The 27,769-nt window shown below is 43.0% G+C and overlaps 1 protein-coding gene across 5 annotated transcripts in view; it reads left to right on the top strand.

Annotated features, from left to right (window-relative positions):
- Gpm6b (glycoprotein M6B) overlaps positions 1-27,769 on the top strand; it is a 153,965-nt gene that overhangs the window by 87,465 nt on the left and 38,731 nt on the right. Inside the window, exon 1 of one of the 5 annotated variants that reach the window (XM_005358736.2) lies at positions 21,932-22,343. The exons of 1 other annotated variant lie outside the window; for it this stretch is intronic. In XM_005358736.2, the coding sequence (XP_005358793.1) occupies positions 22,283-22,343 (61 nt within the window). In that variant the 5' untranslated portion in view covers positions 21,932-22,282. Of the gene's footprint in view, positions 1-21,931; positions 22,344-27,769 lie in introns of those variants that run through there. 3 more of the 5 variants (XM_005358737.2, XM_005358739.2, XM_005358740.2) reach the window with 3 other exon arrangements.

Below are 27,769 nucleotides of genomic sequence, written 5' to 3'. Positions count from 1 at the left end.
TTTTCTAATGCAGTAGCATTAATCTCCTTGCAGCTGAGTGGCTAGTGGATTAGCAAACACATTTCCTGTAAAGAGATGGCTATGGAGAGGGCCTGAGTAAATGCTGAGAAGGGGGCTGAATCGAACCATAATTCATATATTCAATCTATGGAAAATGAAATGTAAATGGGATTAGTACTGAGTTAGAATTTAGATAGGGCGTTTATACATTTCTTTGAGAAATAATACACTGGAATCTATAAAGACCAGAGATCCTTATTTGTAGAAAGGAGATTTTGAGAGACAAAGTCATTGGCAAATAATACAATGTAATTTCAGAAAATTTAACTGTATTTATTTAATGTGTTATTGATGATTGTTAGGTTTTTTGAAAATTACCTTTTCTTCCATTTTGTCCCTCATTTTTAGCATTATTGCAGATTGAACCCAAGGCTTTGTTAAAAGAGGCAAGAGTTTAAGCCTCAAGCTACATCCACTGCCCCTTTAAAAGATGGTGTGGCATGGGCTACTTAAGACGTTGTCTCAAGAAAAAGTGGTGGAATGCTAATGACTTAAATAAAACACTCATAACTAGTTGGCACCTGCAATCTAAGTGACAGTTAAAAATCGATGCAAAGAAAAATCAGTTTTGCACTCTCAATCTTTGCAGGGAAAAATAAACTCTACCTTCTGCGTGTACTGGAAGCATTTGGACTGTTGGAAGAGGGAAGATGGAAGTCTATTTCTTGCCAATGAACAAAACTCCTGTGAGCTGGAACTTGGCAATTTTTCCTAAATAAATAGACTTGGAAGCCTTTCAAGTGCTCAGCTTTCTGCTGTGAAAAAAGAGACTATCCTGGCTAATAGCAGGAGACACTTGAGTAAATGGAGGCAAACTAGATCCCAGCTCTTGCTCTCTCGGTGTTGCTTCATGTTAAAACAATGGAGAAACTTAAATGGGCAGGCAAGATGGCTCAATGCATAAAGGTACTTGTAACTGTGCCTGACGACCTGAGTTTGATCCCAGGGACCCACGTGGAAAAAGCTGAGAACTGATTCCCATGAATGCATACACACACACACACACACACACACACACACACACACACTTCATAGATACAACACCAGAAATATAAGGAACAAAGGGGATAATAGATGCATCGGCATTTTTATCAAAATTTAAATCATTTGTATTGCAAAGGATACTATCAGAAAATAGACATGCAATCCACGAATTAAAAGAAAATATTTAAAAGAGAGTGAGTGTAGAGCTTGGCAGAGTGGCACATGCCTTTAGGGCCGACACTCAGGAAACAGAGGCAGTCAGATCTTTGTAAGGTCAAGGTCAGCCTGGTCTACATTGTGAGACCCTGTCTCAGTAGAATTGAATCTATGAGACTTGCATCAAGAATGTATAAAAGGAGCTCACAATTGGCAACTCAGAATGAAAGTAAAAGATTTAATACAACACCCCTAAAAAGATACACAGAGAAGTGCATGAAAACATGTCCTTTGGGACCCACAGAACAAAACCACAATGAGATATCACATCATACCTGCCAGAATCAAACATACAGAAAAGAAGTGTTGATGAGGGTGTGGAAAATTCAAAACTCTCACACTACTGGTGGAAATGGAAAAAATGTGTAGGCTAGCCACTTTGGAAAACAGCCTGGCAGACTCTCAAATGGCTAAACATAGAGTTCCCATATGGCCCAAATATTCTTCCCACCTCTAGGTATATACAACAAGGAGAATTGAAAACTTGGTTCACACAAAGGCTTATCTGTAATGCTAATATTAATGATAGCCCAAAAGTCAAAACTCAAATGAAGGAACAAAATTTGCTATGTACTGCAATGGAATGTGACACAGCAATCAAAAAAAAAAACATGCTAAGTGTGGGTGACCTTTAGAAATCACGCTAAGTGAAAAAAGATGAGAAATTATGCTAAGTGAAAAAACGCCTGCAGTGTTTTTTTAGTTGCATGTTAAGTGTCCAGAAAAGGCAATTTTATAAAGAAAGTATTGCTTCTTTGTGTCAGGACTAGCAGGAAGGGTAGGGGCTGAGTGCTGGTGGGATTAGGCTTTCTTTTAGGGGGAATAAAAACATTCAAAATCAGATCATGGTGCCAATTACAGTAAGCAGAAAGCTGGGAATGTGTTCACAACAGTGTATGCAGTTCGGTGAATTATAAGGTATGTCTGGACTACCTTAGAAAAGCTGTATTTAGTTGGTTTTGTTTAAAAATGGGCTCTGGCTCTAACTACACATCATAACCAGCAAGAGAAATAAGTTGGGTAAATGTTAATAGCGCATGAATCTGGGCTGTGCCCACTGACTCATATTTTAATGCAGGCATAATGAATCTCTAATTATTGCTCCTGTGTCGCTGAGGCTGATGTGTTTGGATAGATCTTTTTGACCATGGACATAGTTGTTCTTTAATCAGGTCAATAAAACAATTGCTGCTGACAGATGGATGTGTTCCCTGTTCCACAGTGAGGTCGTGTGGGGCCCCCTGGGCTTCACAAACCATAGGTGGAAAATGAAAGCTACTTAGCAGCATTTCTATCTATTGAGCTCTAGGGATACAATGCATTAGATACATAAATGTGCACTGCATTGTTTGCCAAATTCCATCTGGTAATGAAATGATATTTGCTTAACATTTTTTTGTTTTGTTTTAGCTTTGTGTGAGAGACAGACAGACAGAGAGAGTGAGCAAGTGAAAGCTAGACAACACCCTTGGGTGTCATCCTCAGGGATGCCGTCTACCTTATTTGAGATAGCATCTCTCATTGGCCCAGATCTCATCAATTAGGCTACACTGGATGGCCAGTAGGCCCAAAGATTCTGTCCCTACCTCCCCAGGGCTGGATTAAGAAATGGGCACCACCACTCCTGTCTTTTTTTATGTGAGTTCCAGAGATTAAACTCAGGTCCTTATGCCTGCAAACCAAGCACTTTATCAACCGAGATACACACACAGACACACACACACACACAAACACACAGAGCCCTCTTCATTTGTTTTGAGATGGGGTAAAGAGGATCTTGTTATGTTACCCAAGCTATTACTGAACTCCTGGATTCAAGTGATCCTCCTGTCTCACCCTTGCAAGTATCTGCGACTATAGTACATGCCTGAATACTTAACAGTTCCCGGATAGAGATGATGGTGTGTGGTTATTTTGTTACTTAAGATAGAGAAATTACACGGTAATTTTCAAATCAAAGGGCATAAGTTTCTATGACATGGCACCAGAGGGGGGGGAAACATAGAGAAATCTTAAGGAACTATAAGCCTGACATACATAAAAGATAATGTATTATAATGAGATACGTTGGGGGAACATAGACAGTGAGAACCAAATCATGGTTTCACACGCACCACGACCCTTGAGTTGTACCTTGAAATTGAAGAGACATATATCAAGTTGGAAGGCAAGGAAGAGTGAGAAGAAAACAGGTCCAAGAAGCAGAGGCCAGAGGATGCACGAAGGTTAACTGTGAGGGGCCCTGGCAGTGGAGCAGACACTCTTGGTTTAGCAGAGAAAAGGGTAATTCGTGTGTGCCACTGATAGACAGCCTGGTCTCATGGGAAATATTTTCATTGCAGATGAGGGGGAAAACTCCATGAAAATGTTCATTTTGGGAAAATAAAGTTTGATTTTTAGTTTCAGGTAGGCAATTGTGGAAATCGCAATTGGCCACTGTTGATGATACAAGTCTGAGGTTGGAGAAGGTAAAAGAAAGGAGTAAAGAGGGATTTGAACTACTGACCTCCTGGCCCACATCTCTTTAGTACTAATGTGGATGAGTTATGGTTGATACATCTTTTATAGAGAGCATGCATGCGCAGTATAGAGGGACATTGTCTACCTTGAATGGTTGTTCCAAACTATATATTATATGGTGGTATGGGAATATATTACTGCAACCACTAAGCAGATGTTGAACTACACCCATGGAAGTAGAAGCTAGCTAACTTCCCAATGCGGCTTAGCTGGTAAGTGGCAGAGCTATGATTCTAAAGTGTTGGGAGTAAAGATGCCTTTGATGAGGAGAGCATTGGGGTGGGGGTATATGGGAGGCATCTGATGGGGTTAGGGATCAAGAAGAGCAATGTAATCCCAGCACTAAAGAGAGGTAGAGGCAAGGAAGAACTTTATAAATGTAGGGCCAGCCTAATCTACATAACTAGTTACAGGCCAGCCAGGACTACATAGCAAGACTATGTCTCAAAAATCCCCAAATGGAAACCAACAAGATGGCTCAGCGGGTGAAGGTACTTGCTGCCAAGCCTACTGAGCTGAATTCAATCCCAAGGACCTACATGATAGAGAGAGAATAGCAATTCCCACAAGGTGTCCGCCTCCATGCACTGCGGTATGCATACACACACGTACCCAAATAAATAGAAGTTTTAGAAATTTGTTTTTCACCAAAATGTACAAATAACAAAAAGAGAAATGTGGGGCTGGAGAGACAGCTTAGCAGTTAAGAGCACTTGTTGCTCTTGCAGAAGACCCACATGGCAGCTTACAGTTGTCTGTAACTCCAGTTCCAGGAGATGTAATACCCTCTTCTGACCTCTGCTGGTACCAGGCACACATGTCGTGTGCATGTATGCATGCTGGCAAAACACCCATACACATAAAATAAAATAGCCTTAAAATTTTTTTTAAGGAATTAAAAGTGAACAAATCACAAAAAAAAAAGAGGAATGGTTACATGTTGCTCTTTGTGGAGGACCCAGATTCCGTTCCCAGCCCCACAAAGCAGCTCACAACTGTCTATAACTCCAGTTCTAGGGGATCCAGTGTCCTCTTCTGATCACCAGGCATGTATGTGGTGCACATATATACATGCAGGCAAAATACTTGTACACACACAATAAATCTTCAAAAATTTTTTAAAGGAATTCAACCTTGCATACTTTGAGTTTAGAAGGCTATAATATATTTAAATGGAAGTATGTGTAAGTATACGCATGTGTGTACAGCTTGTTCCCACGATTTTATGTACATGGGAGCACATGTGCACTCACAAATATGTTTATTACATATCAATGCATATATTATGCCTATTTATGTATCTATGCATGCATATGTAATGTAAGTGCCAACATATATATATACGCAGACACTTTCATTTAAAGATGTATTTATTTTATTGAAAATAGATTCTTTTCTCATATAATATATCCTGACCGTAGCTTCCCTTCCCTTCACTCCTCCCAGACCTCCCCATCTCTTCTCCCCCAGATCTGTCCCCTTTGAGTCCCTTCAGAAAAAAGCAGGCCTCCAAGAGACAGCAACGAAGCAAAATATTTTAAAGCCTTTTAAATTCAACATATTCTAAGTTAAATTTATCTTCCCTGTCCTAATTAGACTCTGTATCTTTTCATTCCCATGTCAGCTGACATGTTGTGCATGTGGATGTTCGGTAAATAAAAGAATGGAGTTTAGAAGAGAAATCTTGTCCTCAGATCTGGAGTGGAGGCGCTGGGACAAGGAAGAATCATTTGACTCCATAAGAAAAGGTGATTTTGCGTGTCTTACACATGCAGAGATGGACGCTAGGGAAAATAAAGGGGGTAGTCCAACCAGAGAAGGTTGCCACGGGGAGGGGGAGCAGAATTGCCTCTCCATGGGTAGCTAGCTACTCCAGGTATAACTCAGCTGAAAGTGGGAGCCTAAGAGCCATCAGCTGAGTGTTTGGCGAGGATTTTTCAATGTCTGATTGGCTCTACTCTGCACCGAGCAACACATGAAGACCACTGACATTCTCTCATAGAAGAGGCTAGGGAAGGTCATTAGACACGCCAGTCGATCCCTCCTGCACTTCCCAGCCATTAGTGTGTGATTCTGCACTAAATATATGTGCCGTCATGGTCTCTGGACATGCTAGAGTATAGAAATGTACCCCAGCTTTGTAGCTATGGGGAAGTCTCCAGCTTCATGGAGCAGCTGCTGTGAGTGCACCCCCTCGCCCAGGCTTTGTAAAGAATGCGCAGTGAACTCATTGGTTTCCCAAGTTGGATTGGGGTGCAATTGTACTTTGGGTAGCTGAGGGCCTGGACCCTCTGTAGAGGCGGCCACCCTTTTAAGGACTCCCTCGTGGCTTTGAGCTGCCATTAAAAGCTAAGAGGTCTTTAAAGAATTCATTCTGAGTCAGATAAATCTCCATTTTTTCTTTCCAAACTGAGAATCAGTCCTTGAGAGAATTAATATTTCATGGCATGGGCCATGAATCATTTCTTTTGCTAGTCCTAGAAGTTTACTTGCTTGTGTGTGTGAGCTCGTGGGGGCGGGTATATGATCACATGTGGGGAGGTGTCCATGCCCAAGTGCAGAAGGCAGAGGAGGAAGTCAGGTGTCCTACTGTCATATTCCTTTAAAGCAAGATCCCTCGCTGACCCTGAAGTCCTAGTGATCCCCCTGTCTCCACCCCACCGCACCACTGGTGCTACAGCCCTCCCTGGCTTTTTGCATGGGTTCTGCGATCTGAATTCAGGTCCTCATGATTGAGCAGCAAAGGCTCTGGCTCACCGAGTGCTCCTCAAATGACATTTTTGTGACCTTTCAAATGGGTTAGATCTGTTGTGTTTTGGGAGTCTCCTTAGGAGAAAGCAAGCGTGAAATGATTGCTGGCCTTCCACGGGCAACCCCCAGGCTAACACAGCCCATGTTGCTTTCCTTTATCGTTTCCCCTCATTATTCATGGAGATGGGAAACAGGTAACTACATATGACAGGGCTGTCCCCTCAATGCATTTCTTCTTTTTGTCAATTTCTCTGGGCAGAGGATGCTGTTGATACTCTGTAACAGGATTATGAAGGAAGGACTGGCGGTTGATAATTATTATTTTTTAATCAAGGAATTGAATTGCAATTTAACGACAAGAGGGAGGCCGTTTATCACCTAGTGGCTGAATAAATACTTTCTAATAAGTTCCTAAGCCATCTGAGAGGACGCTTGCTTGAAGAAAATTGAAAAACATATGAGCTGTTCAGAGGGAGTGCAGATCATTGAATTTCAGACACTGTTGCTAAGAGCTGCCTGGTGGTTCCCCTCCCCACCCAGGCCCTGGTTTTTAAAAAGCAGAAGTTTAAAAGCCTCTTTTGTGTGTGGGGGTGGGGGTGGGGGTGGTGGGATATGCTAATTGGTGGCACATTTCCCATCAGAGTCTTTTTTAGTCCTGTCATAGCTGAGATATGAATGATGATAGAGAGGAGAGGCAGCATCCCGAGGGCTTGGAGGCTCCTTATTGTACCAAGACAAAGGGGATGAATCCAGTGGCAACTCAGTCACCCGGGAAACCCCTCAGGTCTGCAGGCTGCCCAGCACCGGGTGGGTTCTCATTGGTGTGTTTGGCCCACCCTCCCCAGACGCTGCCTCCTGTCATCTTTCCTCCATGGCATCATCCTCTAGGGGACTGTCCAACCTCTTTCAAGAGAGACTTTGTGCTTTAAATTAATAAACAAGCCAGGACGGGGGCGGGGAGGATGGGAGAGAGACTGGGGTCAAGCTTCCATGTCCTAGACAGGCATTGCCAAGGGGAAAAAGAGAAAGAACTCAGTAGTTTGGAATGATACCACCAACCTCATGATACTATGGCAGTAACTTAGTTCTTCAAAGCCTTGGCTTGTCATGGTTTCATAGTGTGAGTTATATTTATCTTAATTGTCAATTTACCAGTAAGTTTTCTCACCAGATAACCGTATATGTAGCTCAGTTTTTATATTCGATACTTTCACTTTTATTTACTTATTTTGAGGTAGAGTCTGCCTATATAGCCTTGCCTGACACAGAAGTCACTGTGATCAAGCTAGCTTCAGATTCATTGGAAATCCTCCTGCCTCTGCCTCTCCAGTGCTGGGGATCACAGGTATGTCCCACCACACCTGGCTTAGATTTTTTTTTTGATTTTTCAAGACAGGGTTTCTCTGTAGCTTTGGAACCTGTCCTGGAACTAGCTCTTGTAAACCAGGCTGGCTTCGAACTCACAGAGATCCACCTGCCTCTGCCTCCTGTGTGCTGGGATTAAAGGCGTGCGCCACCACCACCGGGCCTGGCTTAGATTTTTTTTTATAAGGCACATTTCGCCAGGATGTCTGCACAGAGTGAGATGTGGAGACTCCTATAGTCCACAATAGAAAACCAACATGTTTTCCTTCCTTCTCAGAATGGCTGATTTTTATCTGTGAAAGTGCATCGATTTAATTCCTTGTGGAGACATTTTAGCTAGGCTGCTTTTTAAATATGTGGATTTTTAGTAATGGAAGAAGAATGCATTCATGAGCAAGCAGCCATTAAGACAGGCAAAAGTGCTTCTCAACTGAAATTTCACAGGACTCATTGGAGGCTGTCTTTGCATTTGTCATGCGTACTTATGGCATATTCTATGTAGGTCACAAATGTTAGCTGAATTCTTGGTTTGTTTTGGTAATATTGATGGCAGTATGCTTTATGTGTGAAACAAAAATATAGGTTTATTGTCTTAATTGCAGTAGTTGCTAATGTTATTTTTTTTTAATGAGGGCTGAAGAGCTGACTCAGCTATTAAGAGCATGCACTCTTGTTCTTCCAGAGGATCTAAGTTTTGGTTCCCAGTACCCATGTTGGGGGGGCCATAACCACCTAAAACTCCAGCTCCAGGTCATTTGATGTCCTTTTCTGGGCTACATGGGTCCTTACAGTCACATGCTCACAAACACACATACATATACACATAATTAAAAATAATAATGATTTTAAAGTAAAGCACTTGACTGTATCTTTTGATTCCTTGGGTTTTATGTTATGAAGTTAAAAGCATGATAACTCTGCACTATGGAATTGGGAGTTGCACTCACACATACTGTTTTGGTTAACGGGCCACATGAGTGAGAGTGGTCCCATAAGATTGCATTACATAAGGCAGTCCAGTTGTCTTACTCTTTAGAAGTACACTTGATCTCACGACAAAGGACTTGCTTAGCCATTCAGTTCTTGGAACATAGACCTTCTTTGCACAACACACGACTGCAGCTTTGGCCCCATCCTTTCGTAGGTAGTAATAAGGACCAGAGCCTGTTCGCTTCAACCCCTTCACTCTACAAAGAAGGCACTCACTTCTGCACGCGGGTGTTAATTGGTTGAAACTATAGGTTTCGTGTTTTACTTAAATTAAGGCTGGCGTTTCTTCTGTTTGGTGATCTGTTTACTTGCATGGAGAGCATACTTTAAGACTTCAAGTCACAGCCTGAGAACAGCAGTCATATTTCAAATGGTTGAAATTGTAGTGGGGTCAAGGAAATCAAAGTGAAAAAGCAAGTCAGAAACCAAATATGCCACTATTCCTATATGTTAAAAATAAAATGCTTATGAGATCACATAAAAAAAAAAGAAAAAGCAAGTCAGCCACCTGTTAGTGATTCAAAGTACCACCTGCCAGTGGGTGCATGTCCAAGCTTTAGCCTGCACAGATCACAACATTGTGTGTGTGTGTGTGTGTGTGTGTGTGTGTGTGTGTGTGTGTGTGTGTGTGTGTAGAGGTATCTATAGGCGCTATAAGGGGCAAGTTTGAGAGCCATATTAATCTAAGTAGCATCTTGCATTTGGTTCTGAGTCAGCTTTGGCATGGCCCTACTGCTCTAATTCAAATCACAGGAGCTTGGGGGTAGCAGCCAGGCGTGGTGGTGCAGGAGTGTAATCCCAGTGCTCAGAAGGCAGAGGGAAGAGGAATTCTTTCAAACTCAAGGTCATCCTGGTCTATATAACACATTCCAACAGCCAGGGTTATGCAAGGAGACAGACCTGTCTCAAAAAAAAAATTGAATGCAATGAAATCATGAGCACATATTTCTATGGACTAATTTCTGGATTTCCCCCTATGAAACGTATTAAGCATGAAGGTAACAGGCTTGACAGTCATCTAATTTCTTTTTAATATTTTCTCTAGTGCTAGCAGAACTAGTGGGAAAAAATAAGTTACATTTTCGCAACTAATATTAACTATTTTACATAATTCATGAGTTGACTGATCTGTCCTTGGGTGTGAACATGAGTTACCCAGAGCTTCCATCTGTAAACCTGGCAGAGACGGTACACATCAGGTCCTCTAACTTACACTCCGGATTAACACAGACCAGCTGCTGAACACCTGCTTAGAGATAAAACTGGTTAAAGAGGTTTAAATCATCACAGTGGAGTCCTGTCATCCCAGGCCTTAAGATGCTGAGAGGCAGGGGGAGTGTCACAACATTGAAGACCAGCTATGCTATATAGTGAGACTATGCCTCACAAAACCAAAACGAAACAGAGAAGGAAGTAAACATCTTAAATTCTCTAAATATATTAGTACTTCATTTTCTAGCATAGTGTCATGTTTCTCTGTCAATCCTTAGCATCAAGTGCTTAAAAAGAAAAAAAATGGCTTCAAACTCATATTTGGGTCCGAAATTTGAAGAATTACCCAAAACAAGAACTTGCTTTTTTGTTCCATTAGCCCAAATATCTTTTTTTTTTTTTTTGGATTTTTCAAGACAGGGTTTCTCCGTAGCTTTTGGTTCCTGTCCTGGAACTAGCTCTTGTAGACCAGGCTGGCCTCGAACTCACAGAGATCCGCCTGCCTCTGCCTCCCGAGTGCTGGGATTAAAGGTGTGCACCACCACCGCCCGGCTAGCCCAAATATCAACAAGTGTTTCTTCTTGGGCTGTATTCTTACAGCAGCTTAGATTCTTTGAGCACCTTATCATCTTAAGTGCTTAGAGATACTTCATATTCTCTTAAAGCAGCCATTCTCAGCTAGAAGCAGGCTAGCCCTGTGTGCTTCAGTAAAGCTATTTGCCTTTCTAACCATTTGCTCTACAGAAAGGCACACAAATGTGCCTAGCGACCTTTTCTTAACTGTGTGCATTCTTTCTGCTCATAGCCCACTGCCTCTGCCTTGTACTTGGCTTTGGTTTCCATGAGTGGGCGGAAAATATAAGTGGGCTCTCAGCTGGGAGCTGAGATTTGTCCATAATCCAAGTTTGTACCCTGAGAGTAGGTGGACCAGGTGACCATTATCCATCCATTATGTTCTGGCGGAGGCGGGTTGACAAGCTCGGTCCTACAGCTCACTGCCTTCGTGAAAAAACATTTCACACCCAGTTCTAGTCACCTATGCACCATAACAACTACCTCTCGTGGAGGGTTCCTGGGTCTCCTAGAAAGCCTGTAGCTTGCATTCATTCACTTAATCCTACGACGTGGTTTACCAGAGTTTTATTTTAAAAATAAATTGGCCAGCTGTAGTGGTGCACGCCCTTAATCCCAGTATTCAGTAGGCAAAGGAAGTCAGATCTCTGTGAGTTTGAAGCCAGCCTGGTCTACATAGTGAGTTCCAGGACAGCCAGGACTATCCAGTAAGACACTGTCTTGAAAATGACAAAACAAAGATCATGGAGTATTGATCTCCAAAGATTTATGCTGTCTTTTTCACAGTGCTCTGCTTTGGCCCAACAGGGTTTGATTTTTGAAAAGTATTTTGTAGAAATGTATTAAACCTGGGTTTTGCAAAGAATGTGTATTTGGGGAAGAATTCTCTTTACCAAGCATAGACGTCGTAGATTTGGTACTTGTGCCTTACTCCAAGAGAATGCTTGGTAACTATGTGTCAGATAAAAACAAGAGCATTGGACTGTAGTCAAGAAAACTGAACTCTCTAGTTTTGCCTTGTCCTGACTACAGGCTGGGGAAGGAGAGAAGAAGCTTACCTGCTCTTAAATTTTTGTTCCTGTTTTGGATTTTTGTTGTTGTTTTGTTCTGTTTGGTTTGGTTTGATTGGGTTTTGTTTTGTTTTGAGACAGGGTTTCTCTGGTGTAACAGCCCTGGCCGTCCTGAAACTAGTTCTGTAGACCAGGCTGGTCTCGAACTCACCAAGATTTGCCTGCCCCTGCCTTCCGAGTGCCAGGATTAAAGGTGTGCTCTACCACCGCCCAATTGTGTGAGGATTCTTTGTACATCACGTGTGTTTAAAATGAGATCAGAAGAATCGTGCAAAGTTCTCACAGTTTTCTGTGAAGAAATTCTAAATTGATTCCCGTGTCTTTACTTCACATGAACAGGTGGTAAAATGAAGGTTTCTACCCTGCCCTCTCGAGGCTGGAGGTGATTTTTCCACATCCATAGCATAAACCAAATACAGAGATGAGTGATGGAGAGCTAAACACCTTACTCTGAATTGACAGCTACCATCTCGTAGCCACTTTGAATGAACCGTCGCCTATTCTTTTTTCACTGGAGTTTATAACTTAGTGATGCTGCCAACAGCAAGCTACCCTCCCCCAAACATTTGCCGGGATTTTGCCAAATGCTTTGAAGTCAACACAGACATCAGCCATCTGCCTGATTCTATTGTTATAAATCTGCGTGTTGACAGCTTACTGGGTTAGGCCTCCACAGGTAGGGCTAGCTACAGAATTTTCAGAGCTCAGTGCAAACTGAAAATGTGGTCTGTTTGTTCAAAGTACAGAGGAAGCGGCTGGAAATGGTAGCTTAATTGGTAGACTGCGTGGCATGTACAAGGACATAGGTTTGGTCCCCAACATTGCATGAATTATGTGTGATTGTGCATGCCTGCAATCCCAGCATACCAGAGTAGAATACATAAGACCCTGTCTCTAAAGAAAGGATTTCAAGTCCTTGATATCAAAGGTTCTTTTTGAGATAGGGATAGGATACATGATGCATACCCACGAAGCTAGCTCTGTTTTTGTGATTTCTGACATGAAGAAATCCAATTGCGTTTGAAAAAAAATTGGAACTAGAGGCAAATCTAATTTTATTGTAGATCTGCAGGTGTTAACAAGTGTCCCCACCCCCAGCTTCCAGAAGCAAATTCCATCTATCTGTTAAAGAGGAAAAATACTCTTAGAGGCATGCTTTCTTTTAATCTCGTGGCTTTTTTCATATCATCCCCACTTATGTATGAGGTATTCTGTCCTTGGGCATCCTCTTCAGGTAGGCCTCCCTGGGAATGGTTATGGGGGTGGTTAGGACAAGATCAAAGAGTGGCCGAGGGCTGGGAAGGACTGAGGACGGAAGTGTCTGTAGAAATCTGATTTCTACAAGGGCCCAGAGGTGAAGCCGAGCATAGTGGCTCAAGCCTGTAATCTCAGCACCCAGAAGGCAGAGGCAGAAGGATTGCCAGGAGTTCCGTTTCAGCCCAGGCTAGAGTGAAAGCCTCAGAAAACAACCCTAAACTATAAAGTATGTGGGGGGCCCTCAAGGACAAGGAAAGATCTAGTAGGATATGCGATCACCCACTAGTCCTTCCTCTGCACCACTCTGCCATGGGACTGTATGACAGTAGTGGGAGCATGAAAACCTTCCAAAATAGAAATAGCATTTTGTCAGTACCAAGTAGGAGGCATGGTGAGGCTTTGCAGCATCGTGCTAGGTTAACAATAGCCCAGTGGAGGATGCTCCTGCATGAGTTCTTCCCATAGCTGATGGAAGTCAAGGCTCAGGCAAGGTCGGGTGACATCACCGAGCTGGGCATGGTGGGCAAGGATGTGGCTGTGAGATCGTCATTCTGTCAGTGAGGTACCCAGGGCTGAATTCTACAGAAGCAGAGAGGAAGGTAGAGTGCTCTAGAATACAACGTTTGGGGGAGAAACTAGTATAAAAGGGCTTTCTTGTTTTTTTCTTTTCAGTATTTCTTTTGTGTTTGTTTTTCTGTTTGTTTGAGACAGTATCTCAAGTACTCCAGTCTGTAGGTAAGGATGACATTGAACTTGTGATCTTTCTGCCTCTACCTCCCAAGTGCTAGGGCTATAGGTGTGTGCTACCCTGGCTATTTTATGAGGTGCTGGGGCTTCATGGCTTCATCTGTGCTAAGTAAGTACTCTATTAATGGTGCTACATTTCCTACCCAAGAGAGCTGTTTCAAGAAAATCACCTGAACTCTTCAAGTTAAATAGTTCATGATGTTGAACACCTTTGTGCAAGGGCCCTTGTTTAGTTTTGTGCCTTTCAATTCTAACTGCCAGATTCCTGAATTCCCAGCATTAGCATCTGAGAGCCAAGGCTCTGCTCAAACTCTGGCCTTAGCCCAAGTCCCTTTGGTTCCCTCTGCTCTTGGTGTCTCTGTCCAAGGAAGATGGCAAGCCCTGCTTTCAATATTGTCCTACAGGCAAAAAGAACTAACGAAAGAAAGAATGAACACGGGTCAACTTCCCTCCACAATGCTGGCACAGAGGACACCTGCAGTCTTTGTCCTTGAGTCCAGAGCTGGGTCATACGTCTCATAGGTGGGCAGCTGTGGGGTTCTATAGAGACAGTGTTGAGCCCAGCCACTCTGGGTTCCACATGTAGCCGGAGACCTCATTTGGCCAGGTGTCCCTGGTGCCAAATATAACAGTCTGATGCTTTCTGTCTCCCGGATGAGGTTGACATGAGAACCGTAGTGAATGGGCCTGGATGGGTCTGCCACTCCAAGAGGAATGTGGTGGTTGGGTGTCCCCGTGCCTGTCTGAGAAAGTGCCTCTCCCTAGAAGCCAACTGACAGAAACTCATTAACCCTGCCGTTGACTTGATTTGGGGGGGAAATGTGTGGTTCATAAGGAGTCTTTATTCTTACCCCGCCGTGAATATCCCTTAACAAATCAACCTGTGTGATAGTTTGCCATCCAAACGTCTTGTGTTTTAACTTCAAATTGTCTCTCTTTGATGAAGCTAGCCAAAAATCCAGAGACATAGCAGCCTTAGGTGGCCTTCCTTGGGGTCACCCTACTGAATGTTGGGTTACTCGACAATGATCATTTCTACCCCAAGTGGAAAGCAGATAAATGTGAATGGCTGTCATCTAGTGGACAGAGCTGGCTCTTAGCACTGAGAGAGAGAGATGGAAGGGTTAAGGCAACTGCTGAAATTGCAGAAAGGGAGGTCACCCAGGAAGCTGCTGAAAGGAGAAGTCCTTGGGCCTGTGCCCTCATGGAACTGGACCGGCTAGCTGGGGTGGAGTTTTGACAGATGAGTCCCCCAGTTATAAAGTTAAGCAGCCCACTCATGGTAGAATACTGTACCCTCTGGGATCTCTGGTGATATAACCAGAGTCAAACTGGAATTCCAAGAGCTGCAGTTGAGACCTAACAAGGGGACTTGGAAGGTCTGCCCCTTGTTCATACCAGTCTGGTACATGTGACATTGATGTGTTTGTTAATCAGGAGCCTTCAGGAAGAGCTTGGTGGTGTACCACTCTCAATGAGAGAATCCCAAATCCCTGTGGAATGTGATAGTGAACCAAGAAGCACCTCCTCATTCGATCAGCTCTCTGTCTCTTGATGTACGCCCTGTGTGGCCAGTAGAATTTGTCCTGTATCAAAACCATTAGAAAGAGCGGCTAAAGAGGTGGCTCAGCAGTTCCCAGCACTTCACCGCTCTTGTAGAAGAGCTGGGTTCAGTTCCCTGAACTCACACCGAAGCTCACAACCATTTGTAGTTCCAGTTCTAGGGGATGCGATGCCCTCCTCTGACCTCTGGAGGCACGCCTGTGGTGCATGTACACATAGACAAAGCACGCATACCTTTTTCAAAATAAATGAAAAAACATTTTCCAAGAAATAAAAACAGGGTCTATGAATGTATCTCAGTTGCTTGAGTGTTTGCCTAGCGTACGCAAAGCCCTGTGCTCAATGGAAACCTGGTGTGGTAGTGCACACCTCAATCCCAGTACTCAGGAGGTGGAGGCAATATCAGGAGTTCGAGGTTATCTTTGGCTGTATAGCAAGTTTAAGGGCAGCTTTGGATATAAGAAACCCCTTCTCAAAAAAAAAAAAAACCCTAACAAAAAACCATCATCTGGCTCTCATTTTTTTTTCAGTTTTAATTAGATGTGACTGTCTTGCCAGGATCCACTCCCCACTATACTGACATAGTGAGGGTATATTCTCTCTCTCTCTCTCTCTCTCTCTCTCTCTCTCTCTCTCTCTCTCTCTCTCTCTTCCTCCCTCCCTCCAGGAGCCTCTGATATTCTGAAAATTTAAGGTCTGTTAATATCCACAGGTCACCCAGACTCAGGCCAAGACCATCAGCCTCCCACTATGTCACCTATTGGGACTGGTTGTCCCTCCTAAGACTGTGGCATGGATGCTACCAGGTAATGGATGTACGCTTCTCCCTACAGGACAGGCTGCACCAATAACCTGCCAGTCACGGCCACCTTTTTTGAGTGCTTTGAGTCTTGGAATTGGATAGACATCCATTTTCCTGTTTCCTCTGTCCTTGCTTCCATCTTAGAAGGAGAGCTGTCCCAGCTTGCCCCTATAGCTGGTGCTCTTGATTCATTGTCCCTTATCCACCTCCACTTACATCTTAATCTCTTCCCATCCCAGCTGCTTTTGCAGATCCACCATTTGGTGGACTTGCTCTTGGCCACGTTTTTTTTTCCTTTATCTGCTCCATCTCTCCCCTACCTTCTCGGAGTGCATGTCTTTAGTAAGATGGCCCACACGTTCCCTCTCTTCCTCACTTCTCAGTCCTCCCGTGATCCTTCTAAAAACTGGTTTCCATTCTAGTCTCTGTGATGCCACTGGCAAGGAAATTGGAATTTTCCGTTTCAGTGGTCTTTGCCACATCCTCCCTGTCTGACTGCTTTGACTGTGCTACGTCCCCCGCTTCTCAAAATTCTCTCCCCCTGCGACAGGCCCCTGTCCTGGCTCTTCTCCAATATCCTTGGCCTCCTTTGAGAGTGCTCCTCCCGAGGCCCCCCTGAATTTAGGTGGCACTTGCATGGTGTTCTTCTCTGCGCCTTCTGCTTTGGCATCGCACCCACTCCCTGCTGCTAGCACCCAAGTCTTCATTTCCAAATCCTGCCTAGACAGAGCAGCTTTACAGGCATCGCTCACATGGCTTCCAAACGTGATTGTCTTTCTCAGTCTCTCTCACCTGGTGGGAGGTGAGTCTTACATTATCTCCCAGGTGCCAATATACTAAAGGCTTAAGCGCCCAGCACCTGTGAAGGTACCATTATTGGGAAATAGTCTCTGTAGGTATAATGAAGAGGGGATGTCGCCATAGTTGACTGGGGTAGACCTCAGTCCAATGTGATTGGTATCCTTATAAGACACACAGAGAGAGCAGCGTGTGGTGACATGGTGGAGGTTGGAGCGTAGTATGAAGCCCAGGAAAGAAGGAAGGTCTGACTGACACCTGTTAGAAGCTGGCAGAGGTGAAAAAGAATCTGTCTCATGGTCCCTTCAGAGCAAATACAGCCCTTTCCTCACCTCGGCTTTGCACTTTTACCTTCCAGAACCGTGACAGAATCATTTCTATTGTTTAGAGCTATCCAGTTTATGCACCGTTGTCATATCAGCCTTAGAAAATCAGTATATCCCCTATCTCCTTGTGTTCCCTGTTCCCACACTGACTTCCCCATCTCTTGTCTTGATGCTCAGTTGGTCCTTTCTGTCCTAGCTGGGGACTGAACCTTAATCGTCAGTTGGTCCTTTCTGTCCTAGCTGGGGACTGAACCTTAATCGTTTCCCTGTTGGTCATAGTTGCCCTGACTCTGGTCTCCTATATGTACTTCAAATTCCCCTCTCTGTACTCTTTCAAAAGTAGTTTACTGTGTCCCAACCCCTATATGCCTGCTGCACGTTTGAATACCCTGGGTGAGATTTTTAAAGATCTGATGCCACCACACAAGCTGACTAACCAGCCTCAACATCTGGGGGTGGGGTCTATTGTTAAACCCTCCCAGGTGACTCCAGGGTACAGCCAGCCTTTAGAACCATTGGCTAATAATGTTAAAGTAGCCACAGAAAACTAGATTGAAGGCAGTGATTTCTGGCTGGGAGTGACTTTCCTCCCTCAGAAACACACATCTAATGCGTGGAGGTCAGGGACCATCCATTATGTCGAAGACATCACCCCAGGAGAGAATGACCCCATGCTAAGTGAGGCTTAGCTGTGAGCAGCCTTGATATGAGAGAGAGGAAGGAAGCCACAACACTGAAATCGACTTTGAGATAGAGGTCACCCATCCTACTTCGGAATGCCACAGCGCCCCCTGTGGGGAGCCCATTCCTCAACTGGGAATGTGGTAACTGCCCATGCTGCACCTGGTGTCACCACGTCGCGCCCTAGGCTGTGCATCCCAAACTTATTCTTACCCTCTGTTTGAACATGTGGTTCTGTGAAGTTCCGTTGTCGCTGTTGTTGTCTTTGGGACAGACGAGCTGACTGTTGCCAAACTCAACAATTGCTGTTTGGGCAGCTCCTGAATCTTCTAAGGAGGCTACGCCTGATACTAAGTGAACAGCCGATGAGGCTGGAAAGGAAGGGAAAAACTCCTCTTACTCTCAGCATTGTGGACATTAGCCAAGGGTCTACTTGGGAACAACCTCTACCATTAAAGAGAACTACGATGGGTGATGGCTCACCCTTACAAAGATTCGTCATTGTGTGTGTGTGTGTGTGTGTGTGTGTGTGTGTGTGTGTGTGTGTGTGGTATTGATAATTGAAGTCAGGGCCTCGCGTATACCAGACGAGAACTCTATCACTGAGCTATGTCTTCAACTCAGACTTCACAATTTTAAAGTCATTTTACTTCATGTCATATATGTGGATGTCTTGCCTGCATGCATGTCTGTGTGCCTCATGCATTCCTAGTACCCCCAGAGGTCAGAAGAAGGGGCCAGATCCCCTGGAACTGGAGTTACAGATGGTCATGAGCTGCCATGTCAGCTCAACTCAGGTCCTCTGGGAGAATAGCTAGTGCTCTTAACTACTGAGGCATCTCTCCAGTCCCTAGCTTCACAATTTCTCACGAGTGTCCAGAAACATCATCTTATCTGATCTGTACTTTCAGCTTTCCTGTGAAGTTCAGCAGATAGATATAGGGAAATAATAATAAGTAATGAACTCAAAAGGCATTTTCCAAAACTCACATTTCATGAAAAATAAGAAATCCAATGATTTTTTTTTAACAACCAAAGGTCACGTGTGCCAAAGCACACACAGAGAGGTCAGAGGTCAAAGTACAACTTTCTCTCCTTTCACCATGTGGGTCCGAAGAATCCAACTCAGGTTGTCAGGGCTGGCAGTGAATGCTCTTACTCACTGAACTAATGTACCAGCACTCTTGATTTGTGTGTGTGTGTATGTGTGTGTGAATATGCTTGCATGCGTGCATGCGTGTGTGTGTAGGCGTGTCTGTGTGTGCTTTCATGTGTGTGTGCATGTGTGTGTGCTTGCATGCGTGCGTGTGTGTGTATACGTGTGTGTGTATGCTTGCATGCATGCGTGTTGTGTAGACGTGTCTGTGTGTACTTGAGTGTGTGCGTGTGTGTGTGCTTGCATGCGTGCATGTGTGTGTATGTGTGTGTGTGCACGTGTGCGTGAGCATGAGCGGAGGGCAGAGTTCACCGCAATGGCAGCCCATGCTGGTCTCAAGTTTTAGGAGCATCTCTGTTGTTCACAGGGCTCAAAGAGATCTTTCAGCTCAGGCCGCCATTTCATATCCCGTTCGTTCTATATATTCAGCTTTTCTGTCAAAAGAAATATGGATGCAAACCTCAAAAAATATTTTAAACATGAGTTCTATATTTTTCTTCTTGACAGGATCTCTGTTGCTTCTTTCTATTCTTTCTGTATCATATGTTTTAGCATAAAGATCTGCGAGGTTTTTTGAAGCTGCTTGTGAGCTGGTGCAATGGGGATTTCCAGAAGCGCTGTCATAAATCATGGTCCTAACAAAAGTAAAATTGTAAATAAGGTAAAATCATGAATTGCTTATTTACCTATAGAAATAGACATTTTGCTCAATGGTTTTGATTTGTCGCGTTATTGTAGAACAACGGCTGTCCTTAAATTTAAAATGCCTGTCATATTTTTCCTTTTCACTTGTATTAATATTAAAATAATGTTCCTAAGGAGGTTCAGTGGTAGGTGCCTCCCCTTAGCCAGACCCTGTCTCTTACATAAAAAGCTATTAGTCTGAAGGAAGAGCCAAAGCAATTAGTTTTGATAGTTCTAAAATTAAACGACTTTGTTAGGCACTTTATAAAAGATCCACCAAATTGTTACTCACAATTATACTTTTAATTTTCAATTACATCCATTGATTTCACTATATGTGCACACACGTGTCATGATATGTATGCAAAAGTAGGAAGATAACTGTGGAAGTCAGTTCTCTTCTCCAATCATGTGTGTCCTGGGGACCAAGCTCAGGTAATACCTGGTAACAAGAGCAATCCTACGGACCCACAAGGAAAACTTTTGTATGCTGTATCTTTCTGTCTGAATACACCTAAGTTGTTCTTACACAACATGTTTTAAATTGTCCCGTTAGTACACACTGTAAATTCTCCCATGGAGGTACCCCCCCCCTTTCCAGAGGCTGAAGTTTTGTGTGGTACATTTCCAATCCCTTCACATGGAGACAATATAATTGGCTGAAGCCATATTTCGGGGGAATAGCTGAGTAGGTGCGTGTGGGCGTGATCTTCAGGGACAATGGCTAAAGTGGAAAGTGAGATGGAAAATTAAAAGAAAGTGTCGAAGCCGGCCAAACTGGTTTTCAAAGTCTTTTCTTGTTCAGCACAGCAGAAATGTTGAATCTAAAAGGGCGTGAGAGATTATCTAAAACCAAAGCTTTCAAAGATCCGGCTGCTACAGGATTTTGATTTGGATCTTCCCACATTGTTTTGAGGTACTGTGAAAAAGCCCAGAAAACTCAGACTGTTTTTAGGAGAGGTGGTTTCCAGTTTTTCTTTTTAAAAAAATTTTGTGTGTGTGTGTGTTTGTGTGTGTGTGTGTGTGTATGTGTGCACGTATGTATCCGTGTGTGCGTGCACACACACACAAATACGTGCATCTGGAGGTTATAGGACAACTTGCACTAATCCTCTCCTTCTACCATGGGGAGCCCAAGTGATGGTCAGGCTGGCAGCAGGCACTTTTACCTGTTGAGCCTTTAATGTTTACTCGCAAGTGGTGTCAAGCAGACTGTGGGGGGTCCAGGATTCCCGTACTCCGTGGTCATCAATAGTTATCTTTGTAGGTGACTTTAGTTTAAGAGCATTTTTCCAGTCGGGATAATGAAGGTGAGTGCACTAAATGCAATTGTAAAATGTCTTTGAAACTGGTAATGTTTGGAAACTTGTAATCAAAATAAAAATTTCAATTCTTACTGTGAGTTAAGAACATTGCTTGTGCAGAAGGGCTTGTGAAACCAACCATCAGAAGCACTGGAATCCCTGTCGATACAATAGCCGTGAAGTCAAATGTTTAGAGTGCTCTTAAAAAGTACCCTCTTAAGATTTCGACTGAAGAGTTCTAATGAATAAAATGCCATGCAGATGTATTTAAAAAAACTTTTGAATTTCATCTTAGAAACCACCAAAATATCAGCTAGACACACTTTCGATATACTGAATGTTAAATAAGCATGGGTCCCTTTTTAGAAATTGGGTTTAAGCTAAAATTTCTCGCCTATTAATATAAAGAAGTCAGTTTTAATACTGAATTGCTCTGTTGCCATTTTAAATCTGTTTGGAATTTCTTCCCTCTTGCAGACTTTTATTCTCTTGTCTTTAGTATTTTTTTTTTAAATCAGCCCATCTAGTGATTTGTGAAACATAAGTTTTTTTTGTTTTAAAAAAATAGACTAAGGACACATCTTTTGAAGATTCTTTGCCAGGGCTTGCGGATAAATAGGATGAAAAAAAAAAAAAAAAACGATGCCCCAGAAAAGGAAGGCATAGGATAGGAAAACAGGCGTTCTCCTGAGAGATAACATATAGTGTGGCCTGACCAAGTCACGTGGTGGGAGGGGGCTCTTTTCTTTCTCCTCCACATCCTTTCCTCTGATGTCACAAGTCTATTATTTCCTGGGAGAATTAATTAGTATTCATTGGGCTGCAGTTGGCAAGAAGAAAGAAGGGAGGAGAGAGAGAGAAAGAGAGGGAGAGATCTTAAGAGGGAGAGAGCAAGGAGGAAGAGCTTGGTGGGGGAGCAGGACCTTCCCGGGGTACACTGGGAGTGGGGGCACAGAGTGGCTGTTTTATAACTGGGATCCTCGGTGACGTATGGTCGCCTGCTCCTTGGCAGCTGTCTTTATGGACCAGTAGGCAGAGCGAAATTGACGCTGACAAGACTTTTGCATCTTGGATGGCGCTGTAATCTACTGTAGTGAAGAACAGAGCCTCTCAATCAGACGGGTGTAAAGAAGAGAGACGGAGGGGAGTCCAAAAGAAAAGGAAGAGGAGGGGGAAAAGTGTGTGTTGGGGGGAAGCAGGGAAAAGCATTTTTGGTGGATGGTATGAAGCCAGCCATGGAAACTGCAGCCGAGGAAAATACTGAACAAAGCCAAGAGAGAAAAGGTACCCAGCGCTCTGACAATAGCCTGTTTTAAAGCTTTTCACTGAGGGTGCTTAAAGGGGGTTATCCAGGTTTTATCTCTTGTAAAAACAGCTCTAAAACAATACCCGGTGGTGTGGTTTTGTAAAGGGTGGGTTTTGTCTTTCTCTTGGGGGCTAATGTTAAATTAATAGTGTAGTCTCTCTTGTATTTCTGTTGCAAGTTTTCCTATGTAACATGGTATTTCATAGAAAAATGTCTGTAGTTTTTCACCTTGGGCTGCTGGAGTAGGAAAACTGTCTCTCTCTTTTTGGTTTTTACTAAAACGATTAATCACAACTTAGGTCCTGTGTTCTGCATGCTACATTCAGGGATTAGGGGATGCGTTGTTCTGTGCTGATGCTAAGGAGGAACTGGAGAGACATGCATGCTAAATATACTTTGATTCCAATAATGCCGGAGTGATTTAAATATGCTGTAAGTTTCTTATTCTAACATGATTGTTCTTTCCATGTATCAGACTATGACATGTAATAATCATTTATAGTCAGAGCTTGACATCAGCTTTGTCCGCTAGCACTGACAGGAAGGAAGAGGTCTTTTGCTAATTGTGACTTAAAGATTTAGAGGAAGAAAACTGTCCAAGGGTTCCAACCTTTAAGGAAGTCTCAGACCAAGTCACAGTTTTGAGATTCCGACTTTGGAGAAATTGACGTTATTGCACCAAGAAAATGGCAGAAACGAAACGCTATGCCTGAGGTCAAGTTTTATGCCCCGTAGAAACAGCTCAGCCACTGTTAGGTTAACGGTGTCTGGCTCCGCTGTAATTGATCTCTTCACTTCAAGATAAAAACTGTCATAAAATGTACAAAAACATGTTTTATAACTACACGGGCTCAGGATTAAAAAAAAATCTATCACGCTAAGGTTCTTTCTCACGGCTTTTGCACTCAATTGCAGTCCCTAAATAATAGTGATTCTTCAGCCACGTTTTCTTTATGAATATATGGGTTGAGCCACCTGAAATTGTTGCTGTCGACCATTTTAAACATGAAAAGCCCATCTACATGCAGGTCAAGTTCACAGCACATTGGGATAAGGGCTGCTTGTTTTTCACACAGATTTTTTTTCTGCCTATATTAATATTCCATATTATATCCATCCTGAACAGACCAATTTCATTTTGAAAATCTAATTTTAGAAGCCTGATACAATTCACAAATTTACCATTTAACCATTTTAACCTACAATTCAGGGGCAACAAGTCCATAGCAATTTAATTTTCAAGTTGCTACTTTAGTGTAATTCTTATATCAGGCCTACCCCTCCCCTAACAAAAGACACTGTCTTTTCTTGCGTATGATTTTTTTTCTCATTCTTTTCTAATCTATATGAATGGTCGAATAAGAGAAACTCGGGTATATTTATCAAGTTTCATTTCCACTACAATTAGATAATAAGTCAATTGCATATGTGATAATGTAGTAGTATCCCAGAGGGAACGTACCACAGTTCAGAGCCTTTTTCTTTTAAAGTGGATGATTTTCCTTTATGCGTGTTTTTGTTGTTGTTGTTAATGCTATGTTTGCCTGTGGCAGATAAAAGCCCCGTGACCTCTACGAGACTGTCTGTGTTCGCAGAAATGGATCTTTTTTTTCTCTCTCAAAAACAGAAGGCATTCAATCTTTAGTACACGATTGTGTGACCTGTTCCCATTTAGTCTCAGGGACGGTCGTTACATGGCATCATCTACATATTTAAGGGCAGGTCTACAGGTTGCCACTGTATCCCCAGTATTTAAAAACTGGCTAGCTATCGTTATAGCGGCACAATTAGAAGCAAAATACCATTTTCAGAGGAACTTTAAAGGTGACCAGGATTCATAAACACCAGTTGTTAAATAAGTCAAAAATGGCAAGCTACTAAGCTAAGGTCACATGTGTGGTGCAAGTCTGGATAAGAATCTGGGCCAGGAACTTTATTCTTAATCTGCAGCAGCAAGGATTGTGATGGCTGTGTGGACCCCCGCTGGAAGCATTCTGGAAGATGACTGATCTTGAGTGGGATGCCCAAGTTCATATGCTAGCTTCCCAAAGTCCAAACTCGCATAAGTGCATGTGTCATCCCCTAGTCTGCTGACCCATTGTTATAAAACAGTAGCCACAAATGGTCCTGTGTGCTCTTCTGTATTCCTTCAGATGTGATGTTGGGTGTCTAAAACCTATGCTTAGCTCATTGACATTAACATTTACAAACTTAACGATATTACTTATAAAATGAACTGTGTAATTTTTGGAGCTTGGAGAATCTTTTTCTTCTTCTTGCTTGCTTGCAAGACTTCTTCGTTCCTAAATGTTATCCCCTACATTTTTCTTACTCACAGGTTTGTATGCATATGTGATTTGTGACTCCCGGTGTTCCTCTTTCCCACTGGTTTTCAGTTGTTGGTGACAGGGGCGATGCCTGTCTGTTAATTCGGGGTGTTGTTGCCCAATGGCTAACACCCCACAGCTTGTGAAGGAATAGCTTTGGATAATTATTACGGTGTCTATGAAGAATGTAAGTTAAACTAAAACTTATAAACTGACCTCAGCTTTTGCTGGTTGGTCTCTGTTTCCAGAGAGAGTTTACATAGGGGAACACATCCGAGCTATTGCAACTCACTAACTGCCACCAAGAGATCTGTTTCTTTAGAAACTCAGTCAGAACCGCTTTGTTCTTATTTCAGACAAAAATGATCCAAGTCTTAACAAACAGGAAAGCGTTTGCTCTCATAGTGTTATCCCAGAATGCTGTTGAGCAACCAAAATTCACACAACATCTTCAGGGGTAGACAGTAGTTTGCTTTTTTTTTTTTTTAAAGAAAGCAGGTTTTCTTGGATGAGTATAGCAAATGCAAAATTATTGCAAGTGACAGGTTTTAGTAAAGTGGCAGAATTGAGTAAACAGATTCAGCAAAGATGGAACGAGCAGAGAAAATGAATAAGGCAATTAAAGGAAGTGGATGATGGCTCTGCTAATAAAAAGATGGAAAGATAGGTTTCCATTTGTTTCTGTGGAGTATCACTTAGCGTCACTTCATTTGCGAAAACAGATGTGTCTGGAATTGCTGGAAGCACGTCACTGTGGGGGAGAAAAACAATTGAATCCCTCACAACTCTGAAGCTCTATGATGGGGGAGCAGTATCTGTGCTGAAAATTATTTTTATTGCATGTAGGAAATTGGAATCTCCCAGAATAATTATAAGCAGGCTAGGTCAGTTCCTGTAAACCGTTGCTGAAATCAATCCCAGAATCCAAGTATCAAATTCAGTTTCTAGCCACGTAGCAAGGGAGAAATGTGGTAAATTGGAAATAATGTTTGACTGAAAGCAAATTGGAGGACAGAGTCAGAATCCAAGATGAATTCGAATCAGTGACTTGTTTACAGTATTGACAGATTTATTGTAATCTTTCTACTTTTTTAAAATTTAGCAAAACATGTGCATGTTGGCTCTCCATTTTTTGTTTAGAAGAAAAAAGCAATTCTCTGGAACATTTAATATGTTAACATTATTTTGAAGGACCCATGACATTCTTCCTGACATTTGCAAACTTGTTTATATGAATGTGATACCAGGAAAGTTTTAGATGCTGTTATTCTCAGTAAGAGTTTGCCAAGGTGAGCATCTGAAGCGATGGGGCCTGGGGAACAGACTGTAGCAAAAAGAGGCTGTCCAGATGGTGGGCGACATATGTCGTAGGTATGACATGGCATTCTTTGATGGTTTGGGGAGGGGAAGGGTTGCGGGTTGTTTTGTTTTTTTTTTTAAGAAAATTAAAATGTGGAGAAGGATCTGAGCAAGTTAGTCTAGCTGTTCCGTTTCTGTTATCAGTTCCATGAACACACTTTCACAACTTGGCCATGTTATTTCTCCCTTGAAATTGAGCATAAACCTCCATTGTGCCAGTAAGTTGGAAGATCGTATTCTTCTGTTACTTGGGAATACAGATCAGTTTAGGGTAAGAGATCTTAGCGACACCATTTCTTAGTGACACCATTTCTTAGTCTTGCTGCATCCAAGGCCATGCAGAACAACCAGTGCCTGCACGATGCCCACTCCCCGTCACCAGGACTGGGGATGAATTGGAGCATTCCAATGACACCCCTTTCTTCTTTTTCCTTTTGACCAAATACGTATCCACATGAGCTAATTGGCCAGGAGAAGGGGAGACTCTGGGAGGGAGGAAGAAAGGGACACACACTGGCTTTTGAGACAGGGAGGCTCCACTCCCAGCTTTACAAGTGTTCTTTGTTGCTCGCCATTTGTCAGTCATTTATTCATTTCATAATATGTGCCTTTGAAATGGCATCCTTCCTCCTGTGCCCTCGGCTCCCGCTCGAGGAGTGAAAGGCTGCTCACCCATTTAGGCATCATTAGAAGTAGCATCACACGGCTTTTATTGGTCACAAATAAGCAAGGGCAGTGACGGAGACTTTTGATCCTCAGCCATCTCCATGATACCTCTCCTAAGAGAGTGAATAAGAGACAATCAGAGAATGCCTTGTTTACGGGCTGATTTTATTAATTATATTAACCACGTGTATCCCAAGCCCTACCTACCTTTGATGCCAGGGCATAGTGCACCTTTCATACAAAAGGCCAGGTCGCACAATTTTTTAACCTTCCACACCACAGATCTCTGCTTTGCCCGCTCACTTCTGCCATCCTAGCATGAAGAAGCAGCCACAGATGTATGTGCCCAAGGGCATGTAACAGTGTTCCAGTCAGATTTTCTTTTTTTTTTTAAAAAAAAAAAAAAGATTTATTCATTATATACACAATGTTTCCCCTGCCTGTACACCTCCATGCCAGAAGAGGGCACCAGATCTCATTACAGATGGTTGTGAGCCACCATATGGTTGCTGGGAATTGAACTCAGGATCTCTGGAAGAGCAGCCAGTGCTCTTAACCACTGAGCCATCTCTCCAGCTCCCAGTCCGATTTTCTTTACCAGATGAGATGGTCTGCAGCCTTGTCTGGTATTCTGGCAGAACCTTGTCTTTCCCTTCACACTTTAGCTAAGGGCTACAAAACAGACACTGACAAACACAGCTTTTGAAAAGACCTCGTTCAGTGAATATGGTCTTCCTCGCCAGCCATATTTGTCACTTGGTTGTTCCCAGTGATCATTTGTAAAAGCATTCCAGCCTGGCAGTCACTTGTCCCTATGTCATATTGTCAAAGTTAACGGGGGCTACGGAAGGGAGTAAAGGCATTGTTTTGCTTTGCTTTCCTCCGTTTCCCATTATTGATGTCATGCCCCCACGTTGGTGATGACCACTTACAATCATACATGTCTCCATGAGCCACCATAGCCACCATCATGTATTCTGCTTGTATACGGAATAGGCCATTTCCTCGTATTTGCGCATGCCTAGACTCAGCAAGGCGTTTGACTCCTAGGT

The sequence above is a fragment of the Microtus ochrogaster genome, chromosome X, assembly GCF_000317375.1.
Source record: "Microtus ochrogaster isolate Prairie Vole_2 chromosome X, MicOch1.0, whole genome shotgun sequence".
NCBI lineage: Eukaryota > Metazoa > Chordata > Mammalia > Rodentia > Cricetidae > Microtus > Microtus ochrogaster.
This window is presented reverse-complemented; position numbering and strand designations above follow the sequence as displayed.